The sequence below is a fragment of the Xenopus tropicalis genome, chromosome 2, assembly GCF_000004195.4.
Source record: "Xenopus tropicalis strain Nigerian chromosome 2, UCB_Xtro_10.0, whole genome shotgun sequence".
NCBI lineage: Eukaryota > Metazoa > Chordata > Amphibia > Anura > Pipidae > Xenopus > Xenopus tropicalis.
The window spans coordinates 153,101,449-153,124,255 of NC_030678.2; the positions used below are offsets into that span (position 1 = coordinate 153,101,449).

The following is a 22,807-nucleotide window of genomic DNA, read 5'->3' on the forward strand; positions in this document are numbered from 1 at the left end:
TTTACAACAATTTGTACCCACTCATTTTTACATTTTGCTGGTATGATAAGTTGAAAAGCATCTTCTTTTTATAAAGGGTAAATGAGGAAGTACAGGTATGGGATCTGTTATCCGGAAACCCCTTATCCAGAAAGTTCCAAATTATGGGAAGGCCATCTCCCATAGACTCCATTATAAGAAATAATTCAGATTTTTTTTTTTTAATTATTTCCTTTTTTCTGTAATAATAAAACAGTATCTTCTACTTGATTCCAACTAAGATATAATTAATCCTTATTGGATGCAGAACACTCCTATTGGGTTTATTTCATTTTTACATGATTTTTTAGTAGACTTAAGGTATGAAAATCAAAATTACATAAAGACCCCTTATTCAGAAAACCCCAGGTCCCGAGCATTCTGGATAATGGGTCCCATACCCCTACCTATAAATCATTTGCAAATAAGGAATCTTTGAGGTATCTAACATGACTAGAATGGCTTAAAAAACAAAGTGATATGGTACTCAAAAAATTAGGTGATAAGCAGATCTTAATTCAATGTACACTCACTAAATTTAAACTTAACTTGCTGCTTATTTCAAGCCATAAGAAACTGTCAGGGAGTAAGTATGCTTCCAAAATAATATTTATGCTTTATTTGCCATAACCAAATGGAAAGTGGTGCCATGTGAGATGCTGGGTAAAGTATCTGTAAATCAGTTCTATACAACAAATACTGTACTTTGCACTCTCAGAGTGTATTCTATGGCATGAAATAACTGAGTTGTACAGAGGCCTAACGCTGATGTTTGTTACGTTATAATACACTAAAGCAATGACTATCATGTAAATTATATCTTTATAAACTGTGCTGTCATTTCTGTCACAACTTACTGAAACTTGTGTATTACAGTAAATGTTGTAAAATAGGAAGCCTACAGCCTTGTGCTTTTATATGGTCATGGAACTCCTCAGTGACTTATAATATTGTTATAGTTATCCAGGACAAGAAGCAACACTTATGCTGCCATCATCATTTCAGCTCTAAAATCTTTGGCTGGTTTCTAAAATCGAGAGAAAGTGGCTTAAATAACAGAAGGGTCCTCCCCAGTGTAAAAATTGTCCGGTCAAGAAAGTAAGGAGGCAAAAGGGGGGACGGGAGCCCGTTTCCTTAGCACGTTTGCTTTAAACAGGATAAATCATAAAATTAAATACTCTGGTTTATGTTTCTGTTCAATGATCAGAATCATTCCAATATGTAGCCCAAATTATAAAGCATACTTGCTATTCTAGATATTCTTAGAACTAAGACTGAATGGTTGATTCAACCTTATTTTCTTTTATCTGTAACCTTGTTAAAATGTGCCTTGACCAAAAATTTAAAACAAAAAGAAAAAGGGGGGGGGGCACAAACTACTCTACTACAGCCTAATTCATACACTGGGTTTGTAACATTTGTCTGTATGGGGCTAATTTATGGATTTAAAACAAATGTCTGCATGGGACCCATTATCCAGAATGCTCAGGACCTGGGGTTTTCAGGATCAGGGATCTTTCAGTAATTTGGATCTCCATACCTTAAGTCTACTAAAAGATTATTTAACATTAAATAAACCCAATAGGATTGTTTTGCTTACAACAATGATTAATTGTATCTTAGTTGGGATCAAGTGCAAGGTACTGTTTTATTATTACAGAGAAAAGGGAATCATTTAACCATTAAATAAACCCAATAGGATTGTTCTGCCCCCAATAAGGGGTAATTATATCTTAGTTGGGATCAAGTGCAAGGTACTGTTTTATTATTACAGAGAAAAGGGAAATAATTTTTAAAAATTAGCATTATTTGCTTATAATGGAGTCTATGGGAGATGGCCTTCCCATAATTCGTATGTTTCCAGATAATAGGTTTCCAGATAATAGATCCTATACCTTTACCACTAAAAGTAAAATAGAGGGTCTATGTAATTATTCTCATGATATTTAACAGGAAAGAGGATTTGTCAGTGCACTCCCATTCACCACCTTTGATTACTGTAAAATTTCCAATCACTAGTAAACTATAAATATCATACAGTATATTATTCTACTTTGACTTTCAAAATGATATATGGTTTGTCATTAGTAAAATGGAGACAGTACAGAAGACAGTTATATAGCTTCTGATGAAGTGGCCTTGAGCCATGAAACGTGTCAAGCTGGGGGGTTTCAGTTTCTCTATATGTTTTTAATGGAAGCAAGAAATAAAGGATAATATTTTTTTATTGAAAAAGTTGTCCTGGCGTGCTCCATCCAACATCTAACATCCATCTAACTTTGCAGAAGACAGTTATACAACTGCCTATACTGGCATTAAACAAACTTATTAAAAACTTTACATAGGCCCTGACAAAGGCCTGTTATATACTTACTTATATTAATAACTTATTCATCCAGGGAAACTAAAGGCACTGCTTAAGAATTTAAGCCTTGGTGTCAATCTCAATTAATGAGTAGGAGTAGAACAACTATAGTGTCTACATTTTATTCACAATACTGTGATGGAAAGCTATTTCAGTGCAATGTATATTTTAGCAGTAAGTACAAATATCTTCTTCTAATAGGTTTAACTTTATTGTGTGTCTCTATAGAAGTTTCCTGCAGTGCCCTGCTGTTGAATAATTAACGTTTAGAGCATTATCTGCCTTACCTTCAATTTTTCAGGCGATGTATATGGAGCTTCTGGGGCATAGATTCTAAAAATATCAGCAAGGCAGCATGCCACAAGCAATCGTACATCTTTGTCAGGATGTTTGAGGAAAAAGTCAGAGGCTAAGTGTAAAGCAAGGTTCAAATAGTGCTCCTTTTCTTCTTCAGAGTCTTGATCCATATCCATGAAAGTTTTTACAACCATCTAGGGAAATACAATAGGTTCAGTTTTAAGCTATGCTTGAAAGTTATCTTATTAAATATTCACTAAGTATGCAGCGTTTAGAAAAAAATAACTTAAGAAAATCAGTTATCACCCAATAAAAATCTAGTGCAATTGTCCTGCTGAGTTTGCAGCCATTAAGGGACGCACTTTTGCAGAGACAAAGAAATAACTCACCTTTAACCGTCTAACCATTTCTTCTTTTGAAATCTTGTCTGATATTTCCTTGACACCTGGGGGATACGTGATTTTTCCATCATTGCCCTTGGCCTTGGAGTGAGCCATGGTTGCTCAAATAATTTTTGCACCTGAAAAAACAAAAACAAAATCAACTTAACAGGAAGTCTACAAAAAAAATCTCTTTTGCTTTTGCTTCATTACCAAAATGAATAGAAATACAGGGATGAAAAGATTGAATTAACAGTAAATTATTAGCATTATTTATCCATTTAAAAATGTGAATTGTCTCAGATATACTCTTAAACCCAAAACAAGCAGACCTTTCTCACAATATATCCACCTAATAGTGAAGACACATGGAGCTACTTAGCAGCAGCTACTTGTCACAGCTACTAAATGCCGGAAAATACCCTGTCATAGACAATACTGGGAAATGCCTCTGCTATAACACACTTATAGAAAATTAATGGTAAAGGTATATTTCTGTAGCCTTGACTGCTACTAGTAGCTCCGTGTGTCTTCATCCTAAAGTGGATGATGTTGAGCTAAATCAACTGTTTGGCCCAAGGGCCAAATTAACGAATTACAAGGACAGGTATAGGAGCCATCAGAGCAAGGACCAAAACAATTAACTGATGCAGTCCATTTAATATTACTCTTGCAGCAAAACATGGCACCATTGCCATTTCATGTAACGTTGTGCTGGAAATTCAGTTAAAGTCATCTTATGCAGCACCCAAATCACAAGTTTGTCTACTGGATTATAAAGAATCCCCACACCAAACTCCATAACAAGCTCAAACAACTTTATCTTCACATAGAGTTAATCTAAAAATCCTTTTTCATCTAAAAGAGGTTGGAAGAGCAGCGCACAGATTTATCTTCCCATCTAAACTCAAAATTATCCAGTTCATCCTTCTGGGATGACAATAATTGTTTGAACTCCCTTAGACCCAGGTTCAATAGAGCTTAGACATTTATTTTTGTCTATAGCATTACATGGGTAGACAGCATCTGCACAAATTCTCCTGTTACGGGAATGGCTTAGCATTTATAGCTTTTGTAACTGATGACTGGAGAACCTCTCTCACCTCTGCCTCTCAACAGAATATCAAAAGAAATCAAGGTTAACTTGCTCTTTAGGTCAAAGACAGACGTGATGTTTTTTCACCTGTGAATAATGTCAGATATAGCGGACAACAAAGCGTCCCTCATTTCCTCTAAATTAGCAGAGATTAAATGCAGGCACCAAAACATCTTGTCCGTCATTGCCCTTGGGGGAAGGCCTCTCTCATTAAAACTGACTGGCTGCACACAGACTGATATTTACAGCAGTGCTGCTATCCAGATTGATGACTAAATAGCACCGATACATGTGTATAGCTGACTGCCCAAAGGTGAGGATATAAGCAGAAGAGAGGAGCTAGACTAACTGGATTTTGAGTTTGGTAGGAAATGGCCAAACTGCCCGACCTAAAGGATTAGCAGATGATTACCAATCTGAAATATAAGTCATTTTTTATAGCCATAAAGTGCTATAAAGTAAATCTATGCAATTTTACTTAATGTGCCTTTGCAAATGCAGTTTCAGCCTTTATTCACACTTTATAAACACTTTCAACACTTCCTTTTCAGGTTATGATTGAAAGTTTAGGTTTTTATGAGATGTAATCTCTAAATAAATTTTTCTGCATTTATCAGTATGTTCCAGTATGACTTCTGCTCTCTTGAAATAATTGTAACCAAGCCTATAACATCTTTAAACTTAAACCAAATGTCCCCCAGTTTCTAGGGAGTTTCTACAGATTAAATTTCTATACTGCCCAGGATTTTAGATTTTTACCTGTAGATATTGGCAAGGAAACCATGTTTTATAAACCACAATATCAAAGTATATTAGCTAACACTTTTCTACCATCAACTCTCTGCTATACATATATGCATGACATATTGTGTCAGGCTTTATGGATGGCATTTCATGACTTATTTTGTATTCCAGTTCATTATGCCCAGAATCAATAAGCCCATGTATGACTAACCCTCTGAGGGTTTAGAACAAGATAAAGACTAAATATAAGTGCTTGGTTCCTCACACATAATGGCAATGCGCTTAGTAGGGAGTCCTCAGTCTGAACTAGGCCTTCAGTAGTTACCCAACTTGAGGGTCACAAGAGCTCTTATCAGATAAGTGACTTTGGCCTTAAAGAGGGCTATACCCTTTGGTTGCTCATGGTCTGGTATATTCTCAACACAGAATGAGGTACCGTTGACTTGTTTTTTTTTATTTCCCTTTCAAGACCCCCCCCCCCCATTCCCATGATTTGGAATGCTGACAGTATACCACCCACTTGCTGATCAATTTTTGCCTATTGTTTTAAATACATAATATCCATGATTTTTGTTATTTCTGGCACTAAACAAGAATGTGAAGTGAGGTTTCACTTTCTGTCCCACAGAACAGAGGAGCTAATTACCAGTCCCAGAGAAGCCCCAAATAATAAGCTGCTTAGAGAAGGGGTTTGCTTAAACAAGAGCACTGAACAAACTGCCCTGCTTATAAGGAACGGGAGGGGGTGAGTTCAGTGAAAATAGCTGGCTGTAGCTGGGGAAAGGGGATTATTCTTATAGAGGATTCACAGTGGCTGCTAGTTTATTTGATTGTGATCCTTGGGGGTGGGAAATAGAATGTGGCTTTAGTTTCAGTTATACATTTTGTCACATTTAGAGCAAGAAATAACAAAAAAAAAAAAAATTTTTTTTATTTCCTAATTAAAATATCTGGCAAAAGTCATTTTCAGCACAAACTCTAATCATGGAACCAATGTTAATAAAAATAATGTGCAGAACGCTATTTATTGTTCATATTAAACTGGATCTTTTAAAATAAATGAATAAATTTTTAGCTGAAAGTGAGTGATTTCTCTGCCAGGAAAGCACCTAAAAACACCCTCTAATATGCTCAAGAAGCCTTGGTTAGCATCCGCTACTGAAATACAGTAACAGAGATATATATATATATATATATATGCTATAACTTCAACTAAATATGTGCTCAACCAAAGATTGCTTAACTGAAGGAGAAGGAAAGGTAAAAATTAAGTAAGCTTTATCAGAAAGGTTTCTCCTTTTTTTGTAAACATGTTCTTTGGTATCTGACTTCCTCTCTAGAAAAATCCTTCATTCCCAGGGCCAGAGTCTGCGCAGCTCTCTCCTGCTCCCCCTTCCATAAGAATTTATAAACTAATCCCCCCTCCTCCCTTAGGAATGTGTAATCTGAGCTACCAATAGCTGGAGTTGCAGCAAGAAGCTACAAAGAACAAGCTAAAATGGCAGCTGCTATCTTAAACGGAGGGAGTTTCTAGGGCTCTTTACTCAGGTATGATAAAGCTTTCTGCAGAATAAATACAGTGTTCTAGGTGGCACTAATGTGGCAAATCTATTGGCAGTAAAATGCCTAAATGACTTTTTCTCATTTAGGGTCCAATTTACAAATATTGCAACAATTATTTGGCGGATCATTTTCTTTCCACAGCAGTAACACTAACAAATACCTAATGTAATATTAAATGGTTTTCATGTACATTGGGAAGTTAATATTTCAGAGTGGACAGGTTTTCATTATTTTCTGTGCAAGGTAGGAAAGAAAAAAAGCTGCATATCACAAACTATGTGGTATAAACTAATGGTGTGTGTGTGTGCACAACTAAACAACACAATACTTAATTTACCATAGGAAAATAGTTATGCCACAGGGAGGGAGCCAGTGGTGCAGGCGGCCATGTTTGTTCACACCCATATGTATAATGAGTGAGTCTTCTGGCCTGATCATAATATACATGTGTGATATCACTTGCATCCAAATAATGAAAGAGCTTGGACTGTCCTCGTTATTGGCGTGCTTGGAGAATCACAATGGCTGCCTCTGGATGCTGGCGGCATACTAGTATTGTTTACCCCAACTGGAGTATGTGTCCTATTAGGCTCCTCTAGTAGGGGGAAACTATTTTCCTAGGGGTATTTGTGGTTAAATTTTAATTAATAGCATAAACTACAATGAAAGTTCCATTCCAACTTCGTAGTTCGTACAAGGTGCTTAATAATTCACCAGTCCATTGAGTACCCCCTGTATAAACAAATCCCCCTCCCCCCATGGCAGCCTTTGGTGGTGAGATAATGGGCAGCACATCATAATAGATTTAGTAGACTTAAGAGCAAATGTTTGGCATGCTAGTAGTTTACTTTCTGCCCTGTTTGGCACAGATATTTTTGGCAAGGATATTTTTTTAAAACAATAGGCAAAAGGTATATTTAGAACATGCTTTATTTATTAAAGTAATTATGAAAAGAGGTACGCTGGCCCTTTAGTTTCTCAACTATGTATGTACGTAGGTAGCGCTGTACAGTAGAATAGATTAATACAACAGGGGGTTATTAAAATAAATACAAATTGTAACAATACAAATAAATACAAGGTACAGTTGAAATAAGTTAAGAATCAAAGCAACAAGAGGATAGAGGTCCCTGCCCCGTAGAGCTTACAATCTAAATGCACAAAACAAAGCCATAGTTTACCCAGAGTAAGTGAGACCCACAATGCGTAAAAAAGTACCCATTTCAGAGCTTTCAGCTTTTATTTCTTAGGAACGTTTTAATTTGAAATTCTCACTAATTTTGTTTGTGGCTTCTTGTGTTTTATTTTTAAGTGGAAAAAATGTATTTGCCAGTTCTGAATGTATCTGAATTCATACTGTAAGGCAGGGGTCCCCAACCACCGGGCCGGGGACCGGTACCGGGCCGTGGGCTTTGCTAACTGGGCCACCTCTGGTCCCAATTACCTGTGATCTCAACCTCATGACAACTGCTATGCGAAGCCCAGGAAGCTTTCTACTGATTGTGAAAAGGACCAAAGTACTTAAAGCTCCATATTAAGCGTCAGGGGATGTCACCACTTAGGTGGAAGTAAAACAAGCAAGGGGGCTGGGCACATCTAGTTGCAGGGAAACAAGCTCTAGTCTATATCCACCACCCCTGGTCCTTGGAAAAATTGTCTTGCTTGAAACCGGTCCATGGTGCAAAAAAAGGTTGGAAACCACTGCTGTAAGGATATAAATGCATCGGGTATGGTTGCTGCTCTGACACTTTTTTCCATTGTATAAATTGAATCTCATACATTATGGCTAAAGAGCCAAAACTTCTAAACTTGTGAACCCATTTGTATCATTCCATAATTCAGACGGTTTATACATCCATACTAATATTGTTTATATTCAGGCTTTGCTGTCATAAGATTGTGAGAGGTAGTTCTGTAACCAAACATATTTTAAAGGAGAAGGAAAGGTAAATCAGAAAGGTCTATGTAAATACAGCCATAAGCACTTCTCTGTCAAAAGATACAGGATTTGTTGTCTGTTTTCCTCTACCACAGACAAGCAGCTCTCTCCTCTCTCCTGCTCCCCCCTCCCTCAAGAATGCCAATAACTCACCCCCCCCCCCTTAGGAATGTGGATCTGAGCCAATCAGCAGGAAGCTTCCTCATAGTCTTACAAACGGAGCATGTTCACTTGGTCTGGGTTTCAGTGCAGGAGCGAGGCATTATAGGAACTTTCTTTACACAGCTCAGCATTTTTTTTCCTATGAGGCTTCTGATCATCTGAATGGGAGAAATATGGGGAGACTAAGGGCACTATTGAGAGAACTGAAGGTATGCCTGCAGCTTGAGATGAACTCTTTATTAACCTTTCCTTCTCCTTTAAGAGGTGTTCACTGACATTTTAATAATGAAAACATATTGAACCATAAAAGGGGTAGTTAAGATATTAAACTAGTCTTTATATATATATAAAGCATTATTGTCTCTCAAAATTGCTCTGGTTAAAACCTATAAATAAAAAAATAAAAAAACACAGTAAGTGCACCGTGTGTTCAGTACCATGAATAAGATGATATTACCCCAAAAGAATTAATAGTATAAGCAGCCAATTGTTAGAAATGATACCAATCGGATCTGCACAGCTTCCTGTCTATGAAAATGCTGCTGTAAAATGGGGCAGGACCTTTCTGTGAATTTTCAGAAAGAATATTTGAAAACCCCACCCATTTAACTTGTATAGACTTTAGGAGTATTTTTTTAGAGAAATATCTGTAATAAATGTGTCCCATGGGATAGGACTCTATTTGCTGTTCAGTGTTTTACTATTGATTTTTAATGAATCCGGCAGATGGCAGACTAAATGGAAATAAGGATCACTGATCTGATGTGACTGCACAGGGATGCATGAAACATATAGGTGGAAACAAGCAAAGGTATGCAAAATTTAAATTGTGAACCTTTCCGACTTTTTCCTAAAATCTGTTCTATAGAATATCTGACTGAGGGGCAAACATTTTTTTTATGTTATACTGTCATGGGAAAACTTTTTTTTTTCTCAAAACACATCAGTTAGAGCTATCCAGCAGAATCCTGCATTGAAATCTGTTCAAAAGCACAGATTTTTTTTATAGTTTATTTTGAAATTTCTCATGAGGCTAGCCACATTCTTCATTTCCCAGGGTGCCACAGCCATGTGACCTGTGCTCTGATAAACAGCCATGTGACCTGTGCTCTGATAAACAGCCACACTTTACTGCTACGCTGCAAGTTGGAGTGCTATCCCCCCCCCCTCCCAGCAGCTGATCAGCAGAACAATGGGGAGGAAGCAAGATAGCAGCTCCCAGTAGGTATCAGAATAGCACTCAATAGTAAGAAATCCAAGTCCAGCTTGGGACTCCTCTAGTTACATGGGAGTAGGAGAAACAACAGGATACCTGAAAGCAGTTCTAATGGCTCCTTCACTGGCTCCTTCTGAAAGCTCAGGCACAATGCACTGAGATGGCGCCTACACACCAATATTACAGCTAAAAAATACATTTGTTGCTTTGTATGCAGTTCTGTATATCCAATGTATAAACCCCCTGCCTACTCCAATTCATGTGAACAAGAAGCAAAAATTGGGTGCTTTTGGGAGCTTTGTCATCTGAATTGTGATGGTAATTTCTCAGGAAGCACAAAAACGTAAAAGCATCTGTTCTCAGTCTCATTTGTATCAATCATTTACTTAAGCATTTCCTTTATTTTGGCAGTTACCAACAGAGCAGAACCGCAGGGACACAACTACCCCTCCGAAAAGCTTTTTTTTTTTTTTTTTTAACCAACATTTCCTATGTGTTGGCCATTTTCTGCTATGGAAAGAAATCCAGAAAACTCTCTAGGATTTGCTGATGAGCCCCTTCCCAGAATAACCCACATTAGACAAGACACAGGGTTTATTATATATATCAGGGCCCCCAACCTTTTTGCTTGTGAGCCACAGTCAAATAAGGGCTAAGATTGGCTATTAGGTGCCTCTATGCACACTATCAGCTTACAGGGGGCTTTATTTGGTAGGAAATCTTGTTTTTATTCAACCAAAACTTGCCACCAAGTCAGGAATTCAAAAATAACTCCCTGGTTTGGGGGCACTGAGAGCAACATCCAAGGGGTCGGTGAGCAACATGTTGCCCTGCAAGTCTGTAGGCCTGTCATTCCTAAAATGAAGGGAGGGTACACCAACAACACTCAAACCAATGTACGGGGTGGGTGAAATTGAAGGTTGATTGCTTATTAAATGTCTGTCAAATGTTTACATAGGGCTTTAATTTCCTTTACACTAAACTAAACTAAACTAAAGCCTTCTAGTATCCTTCCACCGCATATGTGCAACCTTCTATTGTTCCAACTACTGATGACATCACTGATGACATCAACATGGTTGTACGTGTGCCTCAAGGTTATAAACAAGCTTGTATTATACTTATGGTTAACCGATTTGGCTTTAACCATCCAAATGAAGGGGACACCTTTAACTATAGTTAACGCGAATAATAATTCCATGTGGTGCCGATTCTCAGCCTTAGCAGAATAAGCCCCATGTGGCATTAGCCATAGGTACAGGTGAACACTTTACTGTTAAAGGAACAACAACATCAAAAAGTGGAAATGTATTAGGATGATGACACTTTAGGCGATTAATCGTCCTGCAATTAATCTCCTCTGAATTCTTTCCCACTGGTGATAATGCAAATTGCCAATATGAAAACGTGTCGCTTCAGCTTTCCTAAGTTGCCTTGTGAGGACACGTTTTCCACGTTGTGAACTACATGCTCACGAAGGAGGAAACTTCGAGGGACTTTGGAAAGCTGAAGCGCCACATTTTCCTACAAGTAATTTCTACTCTCTCCAGCAGGAAAGCATTCGAGGAGATTAGTAGCCACCGATAGAGGAGATTAATCTCCTTGTGTGTCACATCCATTAAAGTAATTAAAATATAATGTACAATTGCCCTGCAGTGGTAAAAGTTGTGCGCTTATTTCAGGAAGACTACCATAGTCTATATAAACAAAGCTGCTGTGTAACCACGGGGCAGCTATTCAAACTGGAATAGGGCTAAGTGGCACAGTTTACATAGTAGATAACAGAGAAGCTCTGTAAGGCATCATTGTATCCTATGGAGCTTATCCTTAACCGGTGTCTTTTATCCCTTTTTCCAGCTTAAATGGCTGCTCCCATGGCTACACAGTAGCTTATTTATATAAACTACAGTAGGGTTTCTGAAGTAAACACACAACTTGTAGGCCATGGGCACACAGAGTATTTGTTCCATTCAGCCCAACCTGTGCTTTATCTGCAGACTGAGAGAAGCGGATTCGCTACCTTCTGCAGCTACATTGTATGCACTAAAGTACCTTTATAGGTCCCTGGTAAGGCCTCACCTTGAGTATGCAGTGCAGTTTTGGGCTCCAGTCCTTAAGAAGGATATTAATGAGCTGGAGAGAGTGCAGAGACGTGCAACTAAACTGGTAAAGGGGATGGAAGATTTAAGCTATGAGGTTAGACTGTCGAGGTTGGGGTTGTTTTCTCTGGAAAAGAGGCGCTTGCGAGGGGACATGATTACTCTGTACAAGTAAATTAGAGGGGATTAAAGGCAGTTGGGGGATGTTCTTTTTTCCCATAAAAACAATCAGCGCACCAGAGGTCACCCCTATAGATTAGAGGAACAGAGCTTCCATTTGAAGCAGCGTAGGTGGTTTTTCACGGTGAGGGCAGTGAGGCTGTGGAATGCCCTTCCTAGAGATGTGGTAATGGCAGACTCTGTTAATGCCTATAAGAGGGGCCTGGATGAGTTCTTGAACAATCAGAATATCCAAGGCTATTGTGATACTAATATCTACAGTTAGTATTAGTGAGTGTATAGATTGGTTAGTATAGGTTGTGTGCTGGGTTTACTCGGATGGGTTGAACTTGATGGACAATGGTCTTTTTTCAACCCTATTTAACTATGTAACTATATTACATCTGCGTACATAGCGGAGGTTGGGCCAAAAAACGCCCGCAATCAAGCAGAAGCTGTACTTTTCAGTGCAGATAAATGGAGCTGCAGAAGGGAGCAGATCAGCTTCTCTCAGCTTTTAGAAAAAAACGCAGGTTGAGAAAAGCAGCACAAACGCTGTGTGTGCCTATGGCCTTACCAGTGCAGGGCAACAGTATTTACATGTAATTATATAATATTGTATAATTAAACATGTATAATATAATTATATAATTACTTTAACACTTTTTGGTGTTAGTGTTCCTTTGACTACACTACAGAAAGTAATAAACACAACAATTAACACAACAACACAGCAATTAATGTTTTGGCAATCCAAACAAGTGGGAGGCAACACTTCAAAATGTTGTACTTTTACTTTTAGGGGCATTTTTGGGGGGCAACCAATTATATATATATAGGTAGATTTATTTTTTAGGGGCAATATGTGTTTTATTTGCGTCTGTGTAATGTCACCACTCTAACAAGATAAAACAGTTGAATATTGAAATAAGAACATTTTCATAAGATAAACAGTAGGTGAAAATATTCTTACTGGGACCCCTTATCTGGAAACATGTTATCCAGAAAGCTCCAAATTATGGGAAGGCAACCTTTCCATTTGAATGAAATAATTAAAATTTTTAAAAATGATTTCCTTTTTCTCTGTAAGTAAAACTGTACCTTGTACTTGATGGTATCTAAGCTGCATGAATGCATAATTGTGGCAATCAATCTATGTGGGTTTTTTTTTTTAAATAAACTGAAGACATGGTGATTCAAATTATGAAATAATCCCTTATCTGGAAAGTCCCATGAATTCCAGATAATAGATCCTATACTTGTAATATTAAATATGTATTTGTTTTAGCACTAACCAAAAACCCATGGCAGTATAAAAGAGGCACTTGATATAGCATACTGTAGATACTGAATATTGGCTACAATACAACCTCACAATTTATATTTTATAAACCTAATACAAAATATACTAATATAATTATTGTAATGATTTAGTTAATTATCATTAATTAATTACACCAGCTAATTCCCACATTTTAGCAACACAGAAAATTACAAAGAGTTTATACATCCCCCACAAAGACAGAATTGAAAAAAAAAAAAAAAAGCCAGTAAACCATTATCTCATATTCACAGGGTAACAAACGTGTATTTTCAAGTGTACATTGCATTTGGTTAACACATTTTTCCCCTGCACCTTAAACGATCAAGCTGTAAATTCATTTGGAAAATAAGAGCAACTGGAAATTTGCCTTAACAGCCCCTTCAGCTCCATGTGTTCTAGGATACAAGGACAAAGCATTATAAATATGAATGCAACAGGCCTTCTAAACACATTTGATTATTTAAACCACATGGAATGCAGAGCCCTTAAAATATAAACAGTGTATAAAAACGTTAATAGGAATTGTGGGGTGGCACTGCTTGCATGAAGCGGGCATTTCCTATCCAGCCGGATACCTGGAGGTGCCAGTGTTAATAAAGAATGGTAGCACAGCATGCTCAGTGCTCAGCGAATAGTCTGAGGGGGGTAAGCCCTGTCTGAACTGTACAGCCCTGGGTAATTGGATCATTAGCGCACAGCAGTTTCTTTTTGCAAAACCAGTGAAGAGCAACGCACCTCTGTACAAAGTGGATTTTACAAATCAGTCTTTTTAATCTTAGATTCATGCCGATTAAAGCCTCACATGAAGTACAGTTTTTTTGTAATATAAAAGCTACGTTCCCAATACACTAAATAGGTAAAACAACACGATGCAGCCAATACATTTTCTCTTCTATATTGTAAAATGTCGGTGGCTTTGTGCATCATTGCTTTAGCCACAGCAACACATGGGTATATAAGGCAAAGCGGTGTTCCTCAGATGCTGTAAGTGGTAGCTAAGCAATGTTAGTGTTGAAAAAATAAAAATCAATTCTTGTCACCGATACTGGCTATTCATTACTACGGGTGGCTACTGTGTGCCACCCCTTGGGCTTTCCTTCCCAGAAAGGTTCCTTAACAGTTAGGAGAAATGGCTTATGACAGCCAGGCAGTGATGCCACTTGGGCTACATACACACTCTGAACATGCTTTTTTAAAGGAACAGTAAAGCAAAATGTAAGTGTTTTAAAGTAATTTAAACATAACATAACTGTTGCCCTACACTGGTAAAAGCTATGTGTTTGCTTCAGAAATGCTAATATAGTGTAGATCAGGGACCCCCAACCTTTTTTACCTGTGAGCCACATTCAAATGTAAAAAAGGTTAGAGAGCAACACAAACATGAAAAATGCTCCTGGGGTTAAAAATAGGGGTTCTGATTGGTGATCTGGTGGCCCCTATGTGGACTGGCAGCCTACAGGAGGCTCTGTTTGGCAGTACACCTGGTTTTTATGCAACCAAAACTTGTCCAAAAGCCGGGAATTCAAAAATAAGCACCTACTTTGAGGCCACTGGGAGCAACATCCAAGGGGTAGGGGAGCAACCTGTTGCTTATGAGCCACTGGTTGGGGATCACTGGTGTAGATAAACAAGATGCTGTGTAGCCATGGGGGCAACTAAAACAGGGATAGCCAATAACAGATATGCTCTATAGAGCATCATTTTAGTCTACAAAGCTGATAAGGTAACCGGATCCTTTTTCATACAGACTGGCTGCCCCCTCAGTTACACAGCAGCTTATTTATATAAACTATAGTTGTGTTTCTGGGGCAAACACACCAGTCATAGCAGTGCAGGGCAACAGCAGACTATATTTTAATTACTTTAAAACATTCATTCTTTGCCTGGGTATATGTAGATTTAGGCTTAGCAGGGATAACCTTTATGTCTAATCTGATACCCCTTGGTTAGTGGGTTTGTTTTTTTTTTTTGTTTTTTTGGGATGGGGAGGATAGATTTCATTTTTACCAATGTAGATATTTCGGCCAGATACTGTTCAGGAAGGCCCATGGGAGGGCCCTATGCACTGGCCAATGAGCTGCTCAGTAGATCCGTAATGACTGAATTGGCAGATTTTATTGGCCTTTAGACAGTAAGCTCCACTGGGACAGGGACTGATGTGAATGATGTATAGTCTCTGCACAGTGCTGCAGAATATGTCAGTGCTGTATAAAAAACTGATAACACCCACACAGATTATTACACACATATTATATATGTTGCCTCTCATACCTAACAAACATTTCTACCTGTTCCTTTTTAAGAATGCAGTTTGAGCCACTGGCACGTACCATTACCCTCATTGGTGCTTTCCGGTTCTGAAGAGTCATACACCAAAACTAGTACAAAATAGTCCATTTATAATGAACTAAGAAGCCAGCAAAGTTGCTTGGAGCATTACTATTCTAGATTGCAAGATGAAACATGAAGCCTCTGTGTCTAATGATGGAGAAGAGCAGTGAGTGGAAATATACACTGCAGTGATGCTGAGAGTCTCTGCACTATTTAATCCCATTACTGAAGCTGCAAACCCATCTGACCTATGAAAGCTCACACTTCACAATTAGCCTCAGAATTGTCCTTGCAATCCTTACAGAAAGAGGACTTGCCTGTGTGCAGCCTGAAAATTCTGCATTACGGGTCACAGATATGGCCTTTGATCACTGCTTTTTGTGCCACTGATTTTCTTACCATTATGGGAAGAGTAAGGAAACCATGAATTAATTTAAAAGAGGTAACTGCCTGTGCTTTCTATTCAAGTACATAGTATAACCACAGGGGTTAATACTGGATTGATCATGGGCAAATGTAACTTTTAACTGATCTTTCGCTTGCTCATTCTACTTTTAATGAATGTCTGTAAAGCTCCTCTGAGCAGGGCCCTCTTTACCTCTAGTAGTATCTTTGTTGTGTCTTTGTGCGTATTGTGTATGTTCAATATATACACCTATTTATCAGGAAGCCTGAACAAAAGCCCTTGGCACTCACTTCGAAATCTGCTGAATCAGCCAATAAGAGCTTGTTTACAGGAAATGCAGGTATAATATATATTTAAAGAAGTTGTTCACCTTTGGATTAACTTTTAGTAGGATGCAGAAAGTAATATTCTAAGCCAATTTGCAATTGGTCTTCATTTATTTGTTGTTTTTTTAATATTTCATGCCTTGCTCTGCAACTCTCCAGTTTGGAATTTCAGCAGCTATCTGGTTGCTAGGGTTGAAATTAGTTTAGCAACCAAAGAGTGGTTTGAATGAGAGACAGGTATAGGAATAGGAAAGGACCTGAATAGAAAAATTAATAGAAAATAAGAGTAATAATAACATTGTAGTCTTATAGAGTAGAGCTGGGCGGTATCAAAATTATATCGGTGTCACGGTATTTGACGGTATTTTTTTTTTCCATGCATGATTAGGTGTTAACCCCATTTCCTAATAAATTAGAGAATAATTACTGCAGTATTGAAAATCAGAGTCAGGCAAGCGAAGGATCGGCAACAGAAAGTCGTAAGGTAAATCAGGCAGGCTTAGTTTCCCAGGCAAGGCCGCAGACAACATAGCACAGGAGGAGGCGTTTCATAGCTTTAAATACCCCCCACGCATGCACAGAACCGGCGCCGTCAGCGCGTCACGGACGTGCACGCTTTGACATGTACGTGCGCTTTGAAACACGCGCGCAACGGGACGCACGGGTGAGTACCCTGACACCCCGGTATTGCTGTATCTGAAAAATGAATATAGTTTTAAAAAAAAAAAAACACCGGTATTCGGTATTAAACGGTATATCGCCCAGCCCCTATTATAGAGCAATAGTTTTTTGGCAGCTGGGGAAAGTGACCTTTATTTAGACTTTGGAAAGAGACAGAGGAAGAAGGCAAATAATGTAAAAACTATTAAAAATAAATCATGAAGAGCAATTGAAAAGTTGTAAACACTTTTTCATAAAAGTGAACAACCCCTTTAAGGAGAACAATCACAAAACTGAAAATGTAATATTAGCTTCAGCTCATGGATATAACAACATTTGAAAATATAATCAACTACAATCTCTCTGTTCTGTTTCTGAAATAATCAAATTACTGCTCACTTTCCCCAATTTCTCAGCCGTCTCTCTTTTTACATGCAGCTTTGTGTCAGTCAGTTATTATAAAAGACAGCTCCAATTTACTGTCTAGGCAAAGGGAGCACACACCAACACATATGTCCTGTCAATTAAAGTCTGGCTCTGACTCCTGCATGTAGAGAGACAGACTGCTGAGAGGAGGATAGCACGGATTAAAGGTGGCCATACACGGGCCAATTAAAGCTGCAGGCAGTCCGAGTTGGCAGCTCATCAGCCCATGTCCCTCAGACAGGCCTGCCCAACAGATATCTTGGCGAAAATAAGCCAGATGTTCATTGGGCAGGTTTAAAAATCCTGACTGCCTGCATCCCATAAATGTCATCCAACTGTTTGGCCTGACAGCCAAATAATCATATCAATCTGATATTGCCCACTTCAAAGTAGGCACATCCAGGAAAGATAAGCTCATTTGGCAAAATCACCAAATAAGTAGATCTTTCCGTGTATGGCCAGCTTAACTTGATTTCAGAAATGATACAGGGTTTTTAACTGATTATATATAGAATGTCATTTATTACCATGAAATGAAGCTCATGTTATATTTTCATTTTTGCAACAGTTCCCCTTTAAGGAGAGTGACAGATCCGTACTTGAGCCAATAATCATTTGTATGCCCTAAGTACAGCGACTGACACTTGTTAGCATATGACTTGATCGATTTCCCTTTAGACAACAAAGACTGTGCTGGCTTATTTTAACCAACAAGCACAAAAGCCCAACTGCCCAATAATCTGCTATTCAACTGTCACCAAATGCACAGACCTGGGTACACTGGTTGCATGTCTGCCTGAGACTGATTTTATTGGTTCCTCAACATTACAAACATCTTTCTTACAATTAGCAGTTTATCTAAGCATTCAAATACAGTATCCAGAATACATGCTGGCAATAACATATTTGTCAAAAATCTATGTGAACTCCAAAAAAACTGAAAACTTTTTAAAAAGACATATGAAAAGAAGAAGAACTAGAAATAATGCACTTTAAATACTAAACCTACTGCAATCAGCCCATAGGTTCAGCTGGATCTTGCAAGATCATCTGCTCAGTGCCAGTGGCACTGCACATGCTCAGTCTGCTCTAAGCTGCTATTGAGAAGCTGAACTTCAGGGAAGGCTGCTGGATCCCCTAGCACAGGAATCTGCCATAGAAACTGATGCAATAGGGTTGATAATTCTGACACAGAACACACTGGTTTCTATGTAATATGCCTCTAAATTCTTAACTAATCAGCCTAGTAGTATATCTATCTATATATTGTATATTGCCAGTTGCTCCCTAAGCTCAGGTAAGTGACAGAGCCCAGAACACGAGTTTCTCGTTACTTGGAAATCCTCCCTGCTACATAGAATGCCCAGTTTGTCCTTACAGCTGCAATATACCTGACATGAATTGAAGAAAACCAAAACCAGCACAGACACAAGTTACACACATGGGCAAGTTTACAACCAACAACACTACAGCTTTCTAGTAACTAATGAGAGTTCTGAAAGGGCATTTACCAGCCATTATCACTAGGGCAGAAGCAAGCAATACACATATACACACACAATACTAAAGCCTGTGCATACACAGCCAATAATACATGGCTTCTTACTAGAGACGGTACCACATGGAAGCAAAATATATATATTCTTGCATTTTTATTTCCCAATGAAAACACTGCAGACCATGTATAAAAAGCTAGTTATTCCAGTGCCAATACTGCCGCACAGCACTCCTTCTACAGCATCATGCCTACGAGTGTGCCAGGGTCCCTAAGAAAGCACAGTACAAAGTTTGGTTGGCAAGCAATGCCTGTTGTGCTCAGACAGCTGTACAGCCGGGGCAGACAGAGGCACTATCTAAAAGAACAAGAGACACCACCGAGCACAGTGCAGCCTCCGAGTTAAAATGTGGAGGTGGCAGATGGGTATAGGGGTTAAGCATCATGCCAGCAATGGGGGGGTGGAATTAAGAGCTACAACAGTGCAGCATTGGTATCTAATTGTGGGGGCTGGGCCAGCAATTTAAGTCTTTGTTATGGGCGGGCTTAAATATACACCCCCACCAATCTCTTTTCTCCATTTATCTCCAGGTCTAACTCCTTTTATAGACTTGTGCCCATCCCCTCCTGTGACATCTAGAGATGGGGGAGTCGGGCGCAGTTATGTAAACAGTTGCAGTATGGTGGGTCGGGTCGAAACGGGGCAGGTTTGGCTTTCCCCGGGTCAAGTAACTGTTGGCCCAAGCTTCTCGCTTCTCGGCCCTTTGGCTAAGATCAAGTGTAGTATCTGTTCTTAAGGGGGTTCTCCTCCCCCCCTATATAAGACAGTCTACCATGATCCTCTGGCCAGAGGGCCGGTAGCATGAAAGCCCGAGGTGCGCCGTGCCCTGGGAGTAGCGACCCCAGGGTGCCCGAACAAGCACAGTGAGGTGGTGGCTCACGCTGCACTAGTACAGCACTTTGCACAATGGCACTTTAAGTTTTTATGCTGCACTCGCTCCTTCTGCCCCCGGCCTTTTGGCTGATGAGCAGAGAGAAATTTTTAAAATTCCGGACGTCAGGCTGGGGCCGTATACACGGCACTCTTTTTCTTATTTTATATTTATTCACTTCTTGTTTTGTCACTGCACTTTTTTCTATGTGACCCTTTCGAATGGGTTCTGAGGGTGCAGTTGCCCTTTTGGGTATGCCCCACGGACCAAGGGGAGGACTGTGTGGCCTTTTGGCTCCTGTCTCTCCCCGACCTAAGACAAGACTTCGGCCTTGACTGTACCTCGGAGGAAGCTTCGGCGGATTCCGGAGGAAAGGGACTCTCCCTAGCCTTGCGGCGAAGGAGAGTCCGAAGACCCTTGCCCCCGTGAGCCTTTTGGTCCGGGGGTCGGGGATGTAAAGGGACCCTCCCTAGCTTCGGCAAAGGAGGGTTCGAAGACTCTTTTTTCGCCGAGCCTTTTGGCCACGTGGGAATCGAGTATGGCAGCTTTGCCCCTTTAGGGGCTAGCAGCTAAACGCACCCTTTGTGCACTTTTGTGTGTTTTTTGCACGATGCACTTTTCGCACTTTTTGCACTTAGGAAGAAAGCACGACCTCGGGCTTTCAAAAATAAAAAAAAACTGTTGGCCCAAGCATCACTAGCGCCCAACTGTGGAGCAGGGGCTCAGTATCAATGCAAGTGAGGGTAAGATTTTGAGGGAAAGCCTATTTGATCTCCTAGATACACCTGAATGCCAATCTAGATGGTTAAACTCATACACAAAGGTTTCCTATATCAGTAACCATGAGCTAAGGGGCCCCCAGCCAAAGATTGGACCCTCAAAGAGGCGGGGCTTCAAGTGGTAAATAAGTCAGACAAGCACTAGTATATCAGTGTCACACAAGCCCTAGTGTCAATGACCTGTGTCAGCTGTCAGCCAATGAATGCCATTCATAAAGTATATAGTAAGGAGATGCAGCCGCAGCAACCATCAAATAGCTACAAAGGGCCACAAAGTAAAGCTTCTAATCCGAACAGAAATGGGGGTGAGCAGTAGGTAGGAGAACAGTGCCAGTGGGTTTTTGGCATTCTAGTCATACATGGCCCAGGCAGTCATGTACAGCACCCACAACCAGACAAATGTACAGCACCCACAACCAGACAAATGTACAGCACCCACAACCAGACAAATGTACAGCACCCACAACCAGACAAATGTACAGCACCCACAACCAGACAAATGTACAGCACCCACAACCAGACAAATGTACAGCACCCACAGCCAGACAAATGTACAGCACCCACAGCCAGACAAATGTACAGCACCCACAGCCAGACAAATGTACAGCACCCACAGCCAGACAAATGTACAGCACCCACAGCCAGACAAATGTACAGCACCCACAGCCAGACAAATGTACAGCACCCACACTGGGACAGCTATTAAAGGGAAAGTCACTCTGGGTTATGGCTGCCTTTAATTATTTAGAATCTTGACAATCCAGGCCAGGAATGCCTGCACTCCACTTCTAGAACTACAACTACCCAGCATGCCCAGTCATACAGCAGCAATGTGAGAGGCTGGGCATCTAATATCCAGGCAGAATATATATGCCCTGCAACCCCGGGCACCCAGTGACTATACCAGGCACCCAGTGACTATACAGGGCAACCCCGGGCACCCAGTGACTATACCAGGCACCCAGTGACTATACAGGGCAACCCCGGGCACCCAGTGACTATACCAGGCACCCAGTGACTATACAGGGCAACCCCGGGCACCCAGTGACAATACAGGGCAACCCCGGGCACCCAGTGACAATACAGGGCAACCCAGTGACTATACAGGGCAACCCCGGGCACCCAGTGACTATACCAGGCACCCAGTGACTATACAGGGCAACCCCGGGCACCCAGTGACAATACAGGGCAACCCCGGGCACCCAGTGACAATACAGGGCAACCCCGGGCACCCAGTGACTATACAGGGCACCCAGTAACAATACAGGGCACCCCCGGGCACCCAGTGCCTTTGTGATCAGCAGTCTTGAAACTATACTCCTCTCCCCCCGCCCCCCGACCCCTGGGCAGGCTTGGGCTGCCGGAGGATGCTGGGAGTTGTAGTTCAGCGACAGGAGGGGCCAGCGATGGCGCTGTACATAACAGCATGACTGCGCAGCATTACAGACAACTTCCCCGCACTGAGTGAGGGCAGCACAGCGCTCCGTACCCCCGGGCCGCTCCCCGCATCCCCCGCACACCGTTCCCTTCAGCCGGGAGGCCGCTCACCGGAACACAGGCCTCTGCCCGCCGGCCCTGGCACCGTATGTCTTACCTTTATATGTTGCCGCTCGCCAGTACGTTGTACTCCCTCCCCTCCGGCTCCGACTCCCCGCTCTCCTCTCCGTCCGTGTTATCCCGCTCCGTGCAGCCTGCCCAGAGCTTCAAAATGGCGCCAATTTGTCTCCGGCAGCTCCAATGGAAGCGGCTATGGGAATAAGCGCGGCCTTCCCCGCTGTACGGTCATGCAGCGGCCCCAGGCGGCCAAACTGGGAACTGCCATAGATCCACCCCCTCTCGGTGACGAAACCTTGGCGCTCTACAACTATGGGCGAGTGAGAAATCCGTTTGACTAGTGGAATGGAAAGTATTCAGTAGCCACAGGGCAAATCCATTCCACTACTGTGCCAGCGGGGGGACGCTGTCAGTGCATTCCCTAACCATCTGTCATGTTACAGGCGACACTTATGCATGTAGGTACTACATGGCTAAGTAATAGTGGCCCTATATGGGCCCATAAAAGCTGTGTATGTTGTCACTTAGATTGTAAG

At 40.6% G+C, this 22,807-nt stretch overlaps 1 protein-coding gene and 1 pseudogene across 1 annotated transcript in view; one reads left to right on the forward strand and one right to left on the reverse strand.

Moving 5' to 3' along the window:
- Window positions 1-22,395, reverse strand: part of pds5b (PDS5 cohesin associated factor B) — a 75,862-nt gene extending 53,467 nt beyond the window's left edge. The window contains 3 exon segments of the mRNA NM_001114028.1: window positions 2,671-2,874; window positions 3,070-3,200; window positions 22,312-22,395. Of these exon segments, the coding sequence (NP_001107500.1) occupies window positions 2,671-2,874; window positions 3,070-3,177 (312 nt within the window). The 5' untranslated portion in view covers window positions 3,178-3,200; window positions 22,312-22,395.
- LOC116409054 lies at window positions 19,755-19,850 on the forward strand (annotated as a pseudogene).
- Window positions 22,396-22,807: the final 412 nt, after the last annotated feature.